General features: G+C 39.9%; 2 protein-coding genes across 7 annotated transcripts in view; one reads left to right on the forward strand and one right to left on the reverse strand.

Annotated features, from left to right (window-relative positions):
- ripor3 (RIPOR family member 3) overlaps positions 1 to 8086 on the forward strand; it is a 57071-nt gene extending 48985 nt beyond the window's left edge. For all 4 annotated transcript variants that reach the window (XM_004547359.3, XM_004547363.3, XM_004547360.5 and 1 more), the window contains 5 exons: positions 2206 to 2370; positions 4512 to 4714; positions 6131 to 6214; positions 6344 to 6434; positions 6534 to 8086. In XM_004547359.3, the coding sequence (XP_004547416.2) occupies positions 2206 to 2370; positions 4512 to 4714; positions 6131 to 6214; positions 6344 to 6434; positions 6534 to 6634 (644 nt within the window). In that variant the 3' untranslated portion in view covers positions 6635 to 8086. The remainder of the gene's footprint in view (positions 1 to 2205; positions 2371 to 4511; positions 4715 to 6130; positions 6215 to 6343; positions 6435 to 6533) is intronic.
- A 3155-nt stretch (positions 8087 to 11241) lies between these two features.
- On the reverse strand, positions 11242 to 15259 carry blcap (bladder cancer associated protein). Of its 3 annotated transcripts, none has more exons than XM_004547357.6 (2): positions 15130 to 15259; positions 11242 to 13433 (listed from the first exon to the last, which is right to left on the reverse strand). In XM_004547357.6, exon 2 carries the CDS (start codon positions 13247 to 13249, stop codon positions 12986 to 12988), a length of 264 nt encoding a protein of 87 aa, XP_004547414.1. In that variant the 5' UTR covers positions 13250 to 13433; positions 15130 to 15259; the 3' UTR covers positions 11242 to 12985. The 3 variants fall into 3 exon arrangements, with proteins under 3 accessions (XP_004547414.1, XP_076740310.1, XP_004547415.1); XM_076884195.1 differs by having other exon boundaries at positions 15135 to 15253; XM_004547358.6 differs by lacking the exon at positions 15130 to 15259 and adding an exon at positions 13873 to 15083.
- Between the last annotated feature and the right edge of the window lie 33 nt (positions 15260 to 15292).

Consider the following 15292-nt stretch of genomic DNA (forward strand, 5'->3'; position numbering starts at 1 on the left):
TAGAGCTTCAACATGCAACAAGTGAGACAAAACATTTTTTTGAGCATGCAATTTATTGGAAACAACGCCAAAACTGAAACAGGCTGTTTTACAGCTGATCAAAAGTTTAGGACCACACGCCTTTAAAAGGCCAAATCTGTAAAAATCAAAAACAAACCGTGGCTTCGTCATTTTCTGTCAGGCAGTCACACTGTCATGACATTCTGATAGCAAAGGCAAAAAACGTTCCCTTTTTGAACGTGGTCAGATTGTTGAACTGAATAAGCAGGGACTCTCACAGTGCTCTATCACTGCTGAGGTGGGACACAGTAAGATGAGGGTTATGCCACAAAAAAGTCAATTGGATGACCCAAGAAAAATTTCACCAACACTGAGCCGGAGGAGCCAATTGGTTGTCTGTCAAGACACTGGACGATCCTTGACTCAAATTAATGCCGTTACTGGTGCCGACTGCAGCCCCATAACCATCAGACGGCATCTGAGATTGAAGGGCTTTAAAAACAAAAAACGTCCTCAAAGGTCTCGTCTCCTTGAACGCCACAGAACTGACCGTTTGGACTTTGCAAGAGAGCACCAAACACGGGACATTAAAAGGTGGAAGAAAGTTTTATTCTGTGATGAGAAAAAAAATTCAAACTTGGTCATCCTGATAGTTTCCAACGATACTGGCATGACAAACAGATCCCACCTGAGATGTTTTCTACACGCCACAGTGGAGGGGGCGCCATAATGGTCTGGGGTGCTTTTTCCTTCAGAGGAACAATGGAGCTTCAGGAGGTGCAGGGGCGTCAAACGTCCGCTGGCTATGTCCGGATGTTGCGGAGAGCCTGTGTGGTAACGACTGGGTTTTCCAACAGGACAATGGTGGAGTACACAATGCCTGCAGGACAAGGGACTTCTTATAGCAGAATAACATCACTCTTTTGAACCATTCAGTGTGTTCCCCAATCTAAATCCAATTGAGAAGCTTTGGGGATGGGTAGTTTCCAAAAATGGACAACAGTTCCAGACAGTAGATGCCCTTTTTTCGGCTGTCTTCACCACTTGGAGAAATCTTCCCACTCACCTCATGGAAACACTTGCATCAAGCATGCCGCAATTAATTTTTGAAGTTATCAACAAAAGAGGTGGAGCTACTCATTACTGAGTTCATAAGTGGGTTTACGGGGGTTTTGGAGGTGTGGTCCTAAACTTTGGACCAGCTGTAAAACAGCCTGTTTCAGTTTAAGCTTTGTTTTTGATAAATTGCCTGCTCAAAAAGATGTTTTTTCTCACTCCCATTCTTCTTGTTGCATTTTGAAGCTCTACTTATAACCTTGTTAAGATCCAACCATACAAAATCTGATTTATTTATTTATTTTTTTTATTTTGCAATTTTTCAAGTGGTCTTAAATTTTCAATCGGGACTGTATTTACAGACTCTCCTGAGTGGGATGATCAGGTGTCCCACTTTATGAAAGAATGCATGGCATTTTTATCTCACAGTGCCCCACACTGTAATAAAAGTCAGGCTTTTATCCAGTGGCTATAAAAAAGCAAGGAATGCCGTCATCATAGATTAAGTGCAGCTAATGTTTTACTGCTGCATATTATGAATCACTAGAAAGTGGCAAGGTTTGCAGACCTGAGAAAATATGAAGGAAATTGCCACAAATAAAAGAAAAGTTTGTCAAAAAAAAGATGGGTGGATATCTACTGAAACCGATCAGCAGCTGATCCAGAAAGTTTAAAAAACTAAACAAAACTACTGTAACAGTTACGGTTAGAGAAAATGGAAAATAATTTTGGCATGAGATCATAAAAAAAGTGTGAAACAGCAGAAAAGTAAAAAATGGAAATGTAAGCCATGTGGAAATATCTCAGTAAACTTCATAACTCTTTGAGAAAGTGAGAAAAATGTTCAGGAAAATAACAACTTGTGAAAAGCACAATTTGGATACATTTGTTCAATTTGAAATTGCGCTGCTCGTGTACTTTGTGTACATTTCTGCAGTATAGACGCCTGCTTATACTTAAAATCATATTTCTCAGCTTATATCATGAAGTCTCACTGTAGCTCGGACAATCTTCAACGTGTTTATCCAATAATATCCAAAACTATAAAGCCAACTTAAAGCAGGATTCTAAAGAACAGTTTACTCTAATGTAATGTTGACTCAAAACCACCTTGATGTATTAATTTTTTGTGTTTTACCTCCTCTGCAGTGTTTTCTCAGCTCCTGCAGCAGGTTCAGGCGGCCTGCCGGGTGGTGCCCAGCTCTCGGTCAGTCTGCAGCCCGGAGAGAGTCACCCTCTTCCAGCTGTCAGTCTACCTGAAGCGCTGGAATTTCCAGGAGCTTGGAGAGCACATCTCCCGCCTCTCAAAAGAAGGTAAAGCTTCAATTTACAAAGCTGTCAACAGATAAATATATCACTATTATCTACCTTAACTTATTATTCGTTTAAAAAACTTTCGTGAAATAAACATATATCACAGTAAGTAATAGTAGTAGTAGCCACATTGTATTTATAACTATAATTTATAACCAAACACCGTAGGACATTAAACATGGAATATTCATTTCCATATGAACCCATTTTAATAGTTTTATATTTGAAACTTTACAGTATTTATACAGAAGTTATACATGAGAGGCATTTCCAAAGACTGTGTTTGGAGGTATCAGGAATGGGATGGTGTTATACTTCTAAGCTTCCAGAGATTCCAGCTCACTAAAGGCATCTGGACCATCTGTTAACTCTACAGCCAAATGGTCACCCCAAACAAACAGGGTGTGTTCTCTTGCACGCCTGTTTATGAGAAATATTTTGAGGTTTACATCTTGTGAGAATATTTCTTCAGTAGTGAAGAATAGTAAGCAGACCTTCAAAGGACTGTTTGAGGAAAATATGAGGAAATATTGAGTCTGCGTTAGGCGTGCATTTGTCACAGATGGAGTAAGGAGCCTGGAAATGCAGGATGTCAATAGTTTGAAGTAGTACTTGTGTTTACTTCAGGGGGACACAAGCCTCTGTAGAGGCTCAATAAATTTCAAGAACAAACACACAGTTCCTGGTGTCAAACTATAAACATGAGCACACAGCAACTTTTCCGCCTCCCCTTTGCTCTTTCCATTCCTCCACCTCCTCTTGTTCAATCTGCTAGATTTCGCTACAGTATACAGATGTCTTCTGTTTATTTAAATGCTAAACTGCATTTGGTTTGCATACCACTGCACTGAAGAGAAAAAAAATGCTAAAACAACAACAGCATTTGTATGCTTGGTTCATTTGGGGACAAATAACTCCTGAAATAAATCTCAGTGGGTGGAGTTTACAAGACAAAGAAAGACAAAAAGTGTGCCAGAGAGATTAGATAAAACATCATTTACTTTTTATGCTGCAAAAACATTACACAATGTTCTAGTATGTAATAAAAATAAATAAATAAATAAATAAAAATAAAATACAAGCATATTCTGTTTCATGATAATATTATGCATGTTGTGAACCGGCCAGCAGTGGCCAGCAGAGAGTGGACCCAGGATGCATGACTCAAAATCACGGTTTTATTAACGCTGGTAAAGGGTGAAGAAAACAAAAAACAAAAACAATGACTGAGCTGGGTAGGAATAGGGAGCCAAAATGGACCAATGGAAGCTACACACACTACAAGGGAGAGGCAGATGATATGTCCACAGGAGGAGAGAGTGGGAGGGCAGAGTGGGCTTAACAGAATCTGACGAGACGGGGGAGCCAAAATTGAACATCACACACCCGAGATGGGGGACTATCAAAATAAAATGGGAAGTAATGCACACAGAGACCCAGCCTAAGAAATGCAAACTTGACACAGGGACCAGAGACATGACTGAGTGGGGAGACAAAAGGATGAAACACAGAGAGATCATAATGGGAACAGGAAGGGATAAACACAGGGACCGGGACTGAAGACATGTTTACTAGACATCCGCGGAGACGGGACACAGGGAGACCAGACAAAGACGGGGACATGACTGAGGAGACAAAAAGGGTGACAAAATGCAGAGATGAGGCTGAGACAGACTGGGCACAAAAGGAAACTAATTTGGTCAATTAAGAAACCAAGAACTATAGACAAACTTACTCAAGAACTAGAACAAAAATACAAAAAACAGAAATGGAACAAAAATACAAAAAACAAAAAACAGAAATGGAACAAAAATACTGGAACAAAGAGTCAGGACCATGACAGTGCACACAAATATGTGTAAGAATGTTAATACAGCACCAAGAGAAGGAAACAGTTAAACCAAAAATATTATTATTATAATTATTAAATGAACGGTCCTCGTTTTCCTCTCCTTTTCCTGACCGGTTTCCATAAAGGGTGAACTTTAAAACTTTTCAGCCAACAGTAATAAGTACGTTTCATAAAGATCATGAGATTTGAATGAAAGCTGCTAAATGGATGTGAGCCCCCTCACTCAGCTCACTCAGTGGTATGTTGTTAATTATTTTGTTGTTCATTATTATTCATTGGTGCATTTCAGAGTACATCCTCTCAGCCCTGAGTAGCCCCAAACGGCGGCGGGCTTTAAATAAGCTGAGGGGCCGGAAGATCACAGAGCTACTTCCACTGGGATGCACCCTGCAGACTCTCGCCTCCCTGCAGATCGACTCCAACCACAAAGTCTGCAAAGCTGCCACCAACTGCATCTCCAGAGCTGCTGGTTGCAAGGCCTTCAGGAACAAGGTACATGAAAACAAGTCATCTTTTGCAGAGATTAATAAATTTTATTTATAGGCCCCTTTCAAGACACTCAAAGACACCTTACAAGCAATGAAATATTAAAATCACAGTATGGATATAATAACAATATCAAAACTCAATACAGGAAGGAAGAGCAACATGCAGAAAATCAGAGAGATGTAGAGGTGCGAGGTTATGGAGAGACTTGAAAGTAAGAAGCAGAATTTTAAAACTAATGAGGTATTTTACAGCAAGCCAGTGAAGGAGCTCTCTGTGCATTTCCACTGGAGGAACTCGGGTTAATAAGTTCTAAGGAAATTTTTTTATAGCACACTTAGTGGATAATTCTTTCTGAAGGATTTGAACTTTATTGATTGGACTTTGATATGACAGCTACAATGTAAATCCACATCTTAATATTAGGGAAGGATTTGGGGTCCAAAACATTGGTTTATGGCTACCAGTGTGAATATCAATAAAACAAATGACCAGCGCCTTTATCCCACGTGTGAGAGTGAGAGGTGGGGTAGACTTGGACTCGACAGCTTGTAAGGTGCTTTAGTTTATCACAGGCCTAACTGTCCCTTTTACTAGCATTGCATGAACCTTAATTTGCTGTAGTTAATATTGTCATATCGACAGTTTGTGGTGCTTGGAGCTGAAAAATTAAGCTATACTGCAGTTACTCTTATGACAACTTAAGGCTTGTTCCAAAAATGAGTCAATCCCCATTGACTTCCATGTCAAAATGTCTAACTTTACAGCATTAAAAAAAGCATGCTTACAGCCTGGTATAAAAGAACATTTTAGCCTTTGTCAGTGATTCTTCCTTTTATAGCAACATATAAAAGTTTTTGGTTTTTTTTAATAAAAAGTCTAATTTGCATAGTGATAAGGCTTAAAGTTAGGATATTGTTGCTTGTAGTGGGAGCTGTAGCCATCTCCACCTTTTAATTCCAGTCACTCAACTGGATTCCCGAAGATCTAACGTGCTGTTTGGAGCCTTTTGAATTATTTCAATTGAGTAATCTGACATATAATATGGTCTGCTTTGATGTACGACAAAGACAGATGTGCTTCTGTTATCGTTAGTGCTTTTAGTCTGTTAGAATTAACAGTTACGTGTATTGCAACCATTCAGTTTATTAATGCAGCTTGATAATTTTGCTGGCATTAACTGATAAGTTAGCATTCCACCCTCCTCTCCAGATGTGGTAACTTCGGGCTCCAAAAAACCCAACAACAACAACAAAAACATGGTGGCAGCAACATCACTAAACTAAACCAGTGGGTTATGTTACAGTGGCCACAGCCATCTTTTATATACAGTGTATGAGGCCAATCCAGCAGCATAAGTGACACCTCGTGTGTGTGTGTGTGTGTGTGTGTGTGTGTGTGTGTGTGTACTTTCTTCTTCAGGCGGTGCTTTACTACACAGAAAGCCTGAAAAGCAATTATATTAAAATCCAGCAGAGCTCCTGTTTGGCTCTCAAATGCCTCCGGGTAAGCAGAACACAACTCTACACAGTCACAGCAACACTCGGAAGTCCTGTTTTCAGAACTCTCTGGTTTTTATCAGCTAGCATAAGTGTTTGTTTGTTTGTTTGTTTTTGTTTTGTGTTCTTCTGTCAGGCGACAGAGAGTGTGGACCACATAGCAGATTTATGGAGATCAACAGATGAAGATCTGCGTAGTGCTGCCAGAGAAACTGTCCTCTCCTTTGGTACAAGTGTTATCCCTTTTCATCACAGGGTTATTTTTTTTATATACCTATATTGTATTTTTATTTCTTTTATTACTTTTTCTTTCAATCTGTCTGCAGGTAAAAAGGGATACCAGGCCTACCAGAGGATGGACCAGCTAGACACTGAGATGCAGGATGAGGCTTACCAGAACCAAGAGACTGAGATTACGATTTTTTAGGAAACAGATCTGGATCAAAGAATAGGCACAAATGTTGTAATGATGCTGGCCAAGAGACTAAAACCAAGCCTATGTCAAAATGGAGAAAGTTTACAAACCTGTCAGGACGTCGCACCTTCTGGGAAAACATAATTTTCTTTTAAGAATCTGTGGTGCGTGTGCTACGAGATCTTCCTCAACAACTGCAGAGGAAGATCTCATGATGGAGACTTCAGCTTTCCCTGGATGGATCATTCACTCACTGATGTTGATTAATGACTTCTTATTTCTCCTGTATTGTTTTACTCAGAATTTGAATTTATTTTTGTTAGATATGTAGAGTTTTTCTTAAAGAAGACGTCAGCTGTAGTCTGACTTTTTTCTAGTGCTGGGAGTTATTTCACCAACCAGTCGATATGACTGTCTTATTGGGACATGAAGGATAAATATAATATTATTTTACATAATCTTGCAAGCGTGTGTGTGTGTGTGTGTGTGTGTGTGTGTGTGTGTGTGTGTGTGTGTGTGTGTGTGTGTGTGTGTGTGTGTGTGTTCGTTTATAGCAATAATCAGCTACAATAAAACAAAAAAAAAAATCACATGAATATTAAACCCTGGCAGATTAATGAAATCCACATTAACAGCCTCTCCTGCCTGTGAGAGCTGTGTCTTGAATTAATTTTAAACAAGAGGAGTCTACAAATCAAGTTATGTCACACTACTCATTTTTCTAATCATTTTTAAGGCTTAATTGAGAAAAAAAAATCAAATATATCTGAAAACAAATGCAATCTTCCAGGTTTTATATTCAGAATAATTCCTTTTTTTATATATATTTTTACATGCAAACCTGTGGACCTTTTCATTTTCACAGGAGAAGCATGACTTTTCTATCAAAATCCCAACAAGGACGGATGTTTGTTTGGGGTTTTTTTTTTTCATACTACAAATACAAATGTTTTAAATGATACCAAATTCTCTTTTATCCAATTCTTCTTTGACAAAATGGATGTTTAGACAAAATTGTTCACGTTGGTGAAGGAAAATATTTGGTCTGCTGCCTTTGTGCCATCACAGAAACGGAGACCGCTGCTGACCTCTGCTGGCTGTTCACATATACTGAGCTGGAGAGGGACCCGAGGAGACGTTTGCCTGCCACAGAATAGATTTGGCTGTGGTTAGAGTGACCTAGGACCTCACTGACCAGGCGGTTTTCGAGGCCGTGGGAAGAAAGATGCTGCCGACAGCAAAGCAGTTTAAGTTGTGGCATAAAATGACATTTTTCTTCAGCCATGAGAACTCTGCATCAACTTTAAGGAATCATGTTGGAAGAATCTGCTTCATGGATTGAACACAGTGTTTGTTTCTGTTGTTTTGTTGATAATAGGATGCAGAATCGTTTAGCTTCCTAAAACAAAGAAAAATCCTACAAAATCTTAACTGTTTTCAGTAAGAAGCAGAGCTACGCTTTAACCATGTTTGAATTCTGTGTGTTTTGTTTTAGCCCCCTCCCACACAACCAGATGGTGCATGATTTGCACTTCAGGAGAGTTTACACAATCAAGAGGGAAAGATTTCAAAGTCATCTTTGTACACAGATGACATACCCTCGCCCCCTCTTTTGCAAAACTCTCACAGTCTGACTGAACACCAGTTATTTGCTGGTCTTTGGTAGTTTTCCAGGTGCTGAATCTTTGAAATCAAAATGTTTTCAAAGCTGCTTTTTAAAAGGTTGAGAATGAGGAAAAATCAATGTGCTGAGAAAGCTTTGGAAACAAGCAGGAGGGCAAAGGAAGTAAGGTCAGAAGGAATAAATGTGCTCACACTAGGTGAACAAACAAGGCAACATGCTGACATTTATGACATTTGCTAAAATCATCTCAATTTATCTGTTAGCAACCATAATTTTCCCCCCAGATGCCTGAAAAGGTTAATTTAGCCATGGTCATATCAAACAATCCCTTGAATGGCAGATTTGTAAAAAATATATATACATATATATTTTTAGTAAGTTGAATAAGATAAGACACAAGACAAAGTGAAAACTTTCTGCTCGGCATAAAAATTAAGACTTGCAATTATTTGTTCCTAAAATTGGTGATTCCAGCCGTGAAACTCATCTCATTTTTTCCATCTGTGTGTCAGACTTTGGTGATTTCTTTGAACTGTGTACCCAGAGCTAACAGCAGGACATGGAAACTGAATTTCAGTTTATTTTGAGCCAGATTTATTGCACTTAAAGAATGAACTGAGGAGACTTGCCGATCTGGAGATGGCAGCGGAGCAGGAAAAACAGATTCAGTTCAAAAACTTGGTGTGGGCATCTGAGATCAATATTTAACCACAGCTGAGCAGGAAAACCTGAAGCACAGGGAGAGACGAGTTACCTCAAACCCAAAGCACAGAAAAACCACAAGACTGAAAGGTGGTCGAAGCATGGTCACGACATGAGTGACCAAACTATATCACAGCCAGTGGAGGAGCTGGGAAGGATAAGGCTCAGGTGTGCAGGTTGATTAATCTGGTGGACTGTACCCACAGAGAGGAAGAAAAAGACAGAGACAGGCAAGAACAAACAGGAGCAAGCACAAAAGAAGAGCAGTACTGCATCTGTGTATAAAGGGTTACTGAGATGTATTTAAGACTTTCTGGTGCATACCATATTTACACAAGTGGAAAAAAAGTGTGCTGAGAAAGTATATGAAATATTTAAAAAAAATTGCCCGCCCTCTTTTTCAAACACTAAATGAAAAATTAAATATAAATAATATAAATTAACCTCTACAATAAAAAAAAAGTTAAAAAGTGACAATTTAAGTTCATTTCTAGAATTCTAGAAGAAATACAGCATGGCAGATATGTTCAAATAAAATAAAACTGCAATAGTAATAATTACATCATCCCCACAGATGATTTAAAAACAAATAAGGAATGGTTGGTTAGTTTTGATGTGTACAGTCATGGAGAGTAGGTCATGTATTTAGTCTGGTTTATGAACACAGAGGTCTGTAGGTCTGATTGTGAAAGATACTTATGTTGTCTGACTTTAACTTGGACTTGCTCTGCTGTTGTAAATGTAAAGGCTGCACTCTGGCCTGGGAAACATGATAAACAATATTTTTTTATGTAATAAAAAAAAGATTTCTTTGAAGATGTCTTTTCATCTTCAAGAATCAATTGTGTTTTTAAAGAAACCCAGTTTGTGGCATACAATGGAGAAACATTCACATTTTTAAATCACAAATGTTGAAAAAAATACAGGAGCTCCAGTTTCTTTGAAGAATTATGAATTCATTGTGCATCAGTGTTTGATTTGTAAACAGGCGATACTTTCTGAGCTCTTTCAGGAGCAAGAAAACAGAAAAGGAGGTGAAAGCTGATGCTAATTGCTTTGGGGGATAGGAGCACATCCTTTGCTTTGCTTGCAGTTCAGTTGCATCATTATCATCATATGAAAACCACTTCCAGTTCTAGTTTCCCATCATTAGTCAACCTGTTTGAACCGTGTACAACAGTGCTCCATATAACATGAAACCATGCTTCCACTGGTCACACGTGTTTTTAGTAAACAGGCTATTTGCAGGGTGCACCACGACCAAAATCAATTAGCATAATACAGTCTTCCTGCAGGAAGCTACCATGAGAAGATGGTGAGCAACAACGCCCAGGTAAGCTGTGATGTTTAATCAATGATCAGTTGATACTAAGAGGCCAAATTGTACTAATTATACCTGATTCCATCACTCCGCTTCTACCAATCTGAGCTACCGATACAAGGTAGGATGGAGCCGCACCCCTGTGTTATTAATTCTGATCCTACTATCCAAATGTCGCAGCCTGTTGCAACAGGCAACATTTTTCCAATCTTCTGTCCATTTCTGATGAATCCCTGTGAATTCAGGGTCCTGTTAATAGCTAATACCTGGTGTGGTCTTCTGCTGCTGTAGAGATGCTCTTCTGCATACCTTGATTGTAAGTGTGGTTACATGAGTTACTGTTGTCTCCCTTTCAGCTCAAAGCGGTCTGGTCATTCTCCAACATCAATGATGTGGATTGGACTAAATATTTTTGCCTCTTTGCACCATTCTCTGAAAACCGTAAAGATGGTTGAGTGGGGAAACACCAGTATATCACCAACATGTAGCTCATCCTGTCACCAACTCTGAATTACTTCACCATTCTGGTGCTGAGTTTCTTAGGAGTTCATCTTCAGCATGTCTGCATGCCTAACTGACTTGCTGCCATGTGATTGGTTGATTCAATAATTGCACTGAGCAACTGAACAGGTAGCCTGCTCAGTCGGTGTGAGTTGGAGCATGTGTGTTCCTCAAGCTCAGGAGTCTGAGGACCCTGCACAGCATTTTAGCTGTCCTAAGCCTGCACTCTCCTGGACAGCGATATCTGATTTGTCCCTGGAATCTGCTGGAGCCCAGTTTTGGCATTACAACTACAGATAGGTCTGGATCACTTTTTTTCTCTTGACACGTGGAATCATTTTAAAACTGCACTTTATATTTAATGTGTCATCTTTGTCTAATACTTACATTTAATGATGTGACAAATATGCAAAAACTATTTGCAACACGATTTTCCTACAGAAACAAACAAACAAAACAAAAACAGCAAAATGCAAAGCACAACTCTTACTTGCATTTATTTTTTAATCAAAATACGTTTTTTTGTTTGACACAGAACCTCACAGTTTAACACATAAGAGGGAAAACTTTATTTAAATTAAAACCAAAGCAAATATGTTGCAGTGAACGCAATGAGCACTGCCACAGGAGGCCACACACACGCGCGCACACACACACACATTCCAACAGGTACAGAGTATAAACACCTTAGCCTGTGTCTGACAGCTAAACTTAACACTTACAGCAGTGACACCTGTGGAAACTCCAATCCCCTGTGAAATTTTTAAATCAGTTCTTCAGCCTGCACTCTGTATTGCTCATTGTTGCTGGAAATGCTGACCATAGCCGTTGTGTCTCCTTGTGTATTGCCACATTTTTACACTGATCAGCATGTCATGACCACAAAGAATGCACACCCATAGCACATTACAGAAAACTTTCATTCAACTACACATCCAGATTTTTCTACCCTTTGGAAACTTTCAGCGTTTTTAACTTATTAAAAATTTGGGTGTCACCTTGACGCTTGGGGGGGGAAAAAAAAAAAAAAAAAAAAAAACTTAGAGCAACTCATGCAAACTGCAAAAGAAAAAGAACAGAAACAAAAAAGATCAGATGGCAGTAGGGAAGGTCACACTGAGGCAGGACGATGAGGAGCAGCTGTAGAGCACAGCGGGTAATAACATCGTAGGTCCTCAGCTCTAGTTCACCTGTTTGAGGTGTGTTTGAGTAGAAGTGCGGCAAAGGGGGGACATATTCACAGCGTAGTTACTGATTGTCCAGTGTCTGTGTACTCGCCTTGTGGAGCATTACGTGTGCAGAGCCAAAGTGGCGACAGAGTTTGGCCATCCAGGGCTGTGACGCTCTTGTTTTTGACTACAGTTTAACACTACCTGGCGTATAAAGTTTGTTGAGCAAGTGATCGTGGCTGCCATAGCAGTTTTCAGAGGGGTTAAGTGATTTTGGCAGTTTTAAGGAGCAAAGTATTTTCAGTTTAAAAAGATGAGCGATCGGGTTTGGGGAGAAAGTGAAATCTCTTAAATCGGAACACTGAACTGGAGAGGGATTTTCGTTATGCTAGTTTACGTTTCCTTGCATCCTCTCACTTCCCTTCACCCAGAAACCTTTCCTCCTCTGCCACCATGGAGGATTTTCCATCCCACTATAAAAACCTCAGAGGTTTTGAGCAGCTTTCTCTCCCATCCTCCGTTTGGCAGTAGCTAAGACACAAGGAACAGACAAGTTAGCATAATGCAAAGCACCCACCCCTGTGACTTTAAGTTAATGTCACATGTAGTTTATACTGTATACTTTTTTTTAATTTTTCATTCATGTGCTGGAATGAAAGTTGGTCAATGTGAAATTCTTTTTCCCTCAGCATCAAGTCAAGTTCATGCATGTCCTTCCCTTTTCATTTCAAGTTTGGATCCCTCGCCTTTGCTACCTGTTAGATAATAGGACACATAATGTGACCTCTGGCACCCTTTCCCATTCCTCAAATTCTTCTTTACAGCATTAAGAAAGAAAAAAGAAAAGACAGTGTTCATAACCCTCCAAGACCAGCTCTTCTTCTTTAGTTTGTCTTTGGCTGAACACTCTTGGTATTCCCCTCCAGCAATTTTCACCACTCTAAGCATGGCAGTATCTTTCTACAATAATTTCTCAGCATTGCCTTATACTCCTGCTCCCCCCACCTCCACTTCCTGGTGTTGCTGCTGCTGGTGCTCCTCCTCTCCTAGGTCCCAACAATGGCTGGGTCGTGGGCAGCATCCGGGAGTGCAGCATCCTGGCAGTGATAAAGGAAGCAGTTGCCCCAGCAACTGTAGCAGATGAGGAAGAGGGCAGCCAGGAAGACCAAGGCACAGATGGTGCAGGGCTTTCTCTCCAGCAGGAAGCTGAGCAGGTAGAACCCCATGAACATGGAGTGGTTGAACCACAGAGCTGGGTTCAGCGGCTTGGGGATGAGCAGCACAGGGAGCAGCCATTGAAGGCAATACATTGTCTCTTTTTGGAAGGAGGCAGAAGATGTTTTCTGTTTCAGATCTATGAATGAAGGGTCTCTGATAGGTTCAGAGTGGAGATGACAACAGCTCTTCGCAGATGTGGGAGCGTTCCTCTATCCAACAGAGCTGGGATGATGCAGAAAGATGTCAAAGCAGCCAGATGTTACCATCAGATCATCCCTGCACAGGACGGTGAAAAGAAAAGTTAGAAGACTCATAATCTGGGCAAACATATCTATCTGAGCTTCCTCTATTTTAAAACGGGCTTTTGGGGAGTGACGAGACAATCTAGCTTCATACAGTCAGAGTCTGTTTATCTTACGTTTCCTGTTATTTTCAGCTTCTTGATAAAGAAAAACATATTTTAGGTTTCAGTATGTCAAAGCCCACATAAAAAAACTGATCTTTCTATATGTCAGCATAACTGTGATGGACCTTTTTTGTTTTTATTTTCAAATAAATGTAAAAAGAAAAAAAGTTTTATTTAATTCACACTTTTTATAGATGCTGTTTTGGAACTATTTGTTGTTTTGTGTCAATAAATAATTCAGGAGATATGAAGAAAAATAAAGTGTTTTCCCCTACATAAAACATGACAACAGTTGAGTTTCCTTCTCACCTCCTCTTCAAGCCAGCTCTTGAATGGTAATATTATTAGAACCACTTCTTTAGTAATATTCACATGGCTGCATGTTTGGCAAATATTAAACGTGGGTACACAAACACTCCAAGACACAAGTTAAAGTTAAATTAGAAAAACATAACATTCAAAACAGCTAACATGCAAACTGGGGTGCAAAACACCAGGCAGGTAAGTGTAGCACGAATGTGAGGAGTGAGACTTGCCTCACTCAAAATCCTAATCAGTGACCCAGTACTTGTTAAAGCCTCCCGAAAGTAAACATTTACTCAACTATTAGTGTGCCAACTTCCTTAAAGGGCCTAACACACCGAGATCAGCTGCTCGGCTAATGTTAACTACCTGCGTGGTTATCTTTAGGCCTCCAAGCACATTAACAAAACTTACTTCGCCTTATTTAATGTGGAAAAAAAATAATCAACGTGCGCTGGGTTTAACACGACAGTGGCTGCTTTCTTTCAATAACTAAACCAGCTGCCACTAGCTGACTGTCAGGGACAGCTGCTCGCTCTCCGACTGCCACATGACCACCTAACTTTAAAATATACCTACGACGTTATGAATGTCGCTGCTGTTAACCCTCTGCTTAAATGCCTGCTGCTTTGATTAACATTCGTTCAATTCAAGGGCAGCTCTTACGCTTTGCTACCTAGTTAGCCTTCGTGTTAATAGAGGAAATTTAGTTTTCATACAGTGATCCTCTCCGGGTAAGACTTCTCTAGAGTCTAGAAAGGGCAAATCAGACTATTTGAAAAACAATAATGGACCAATTTAACGTTGCCAGACAAATCTGGGAGAAAAAGCGTAGACCACAACATGGCTAAATATTCTTGCTTTTGATACACTGTACGTGCAGCGAGTTGTTTTTATTAGAGTGTAATTAAATGGATTTATCCGGCTAACCTGTTCCGCGAAAACACATTGCAGTGGGCGGTAACGTTCGTTAGCTAAAAGCTGCTTTTTAAACAATCATTAAAAAAATGAAAAAGTCCGATTTGTTTGTACCAAAAAAGACAATATTTGAGTCTTGGTGTAGACACCCTGTAAGTAATGGGACAGGCCCCCGTGTAGCGCTAGCTGTGAACGGAGGACTGCATTAACAACAGCATGCACCTGAGGCTAACCAGCTAAGTTAGCTTGGAAAACAAACGCTTGCTTCCGCTATCGAGAAAAACCAGAGTCTGTAAAGGTGGCCACCTGTATTACAATCCAACTATAAATTATTATAAAACAAACCTGACATGTTTTGAGCTCATTCTCAGCAAAAATAAACCACCGGTATCATCTCCGTTTCATCAACCGACTGCGTACGTAGCTAACTAGCATTAGCGTTAGCTTAAAGGACCCGTGTGGAGGTAGAGCGAAGAAGTTTAGGTGTCTGTGACTTGCCTGATTATAT

This window comes from Maylandia zebra, linkage group LG5, assembly GCF_041146795.1.
Source record: "Maylandia zebra isolate NMK-2024a linkage group LG5, Mzebra_GT3a, whole genome shotgun sequence".
Lineage (NCBI taxonomy): Eukaryota > Metazoa > Chordata > Actinopteri > Cichliformes > Cichlidae > Maylandia > Maylandia zebra.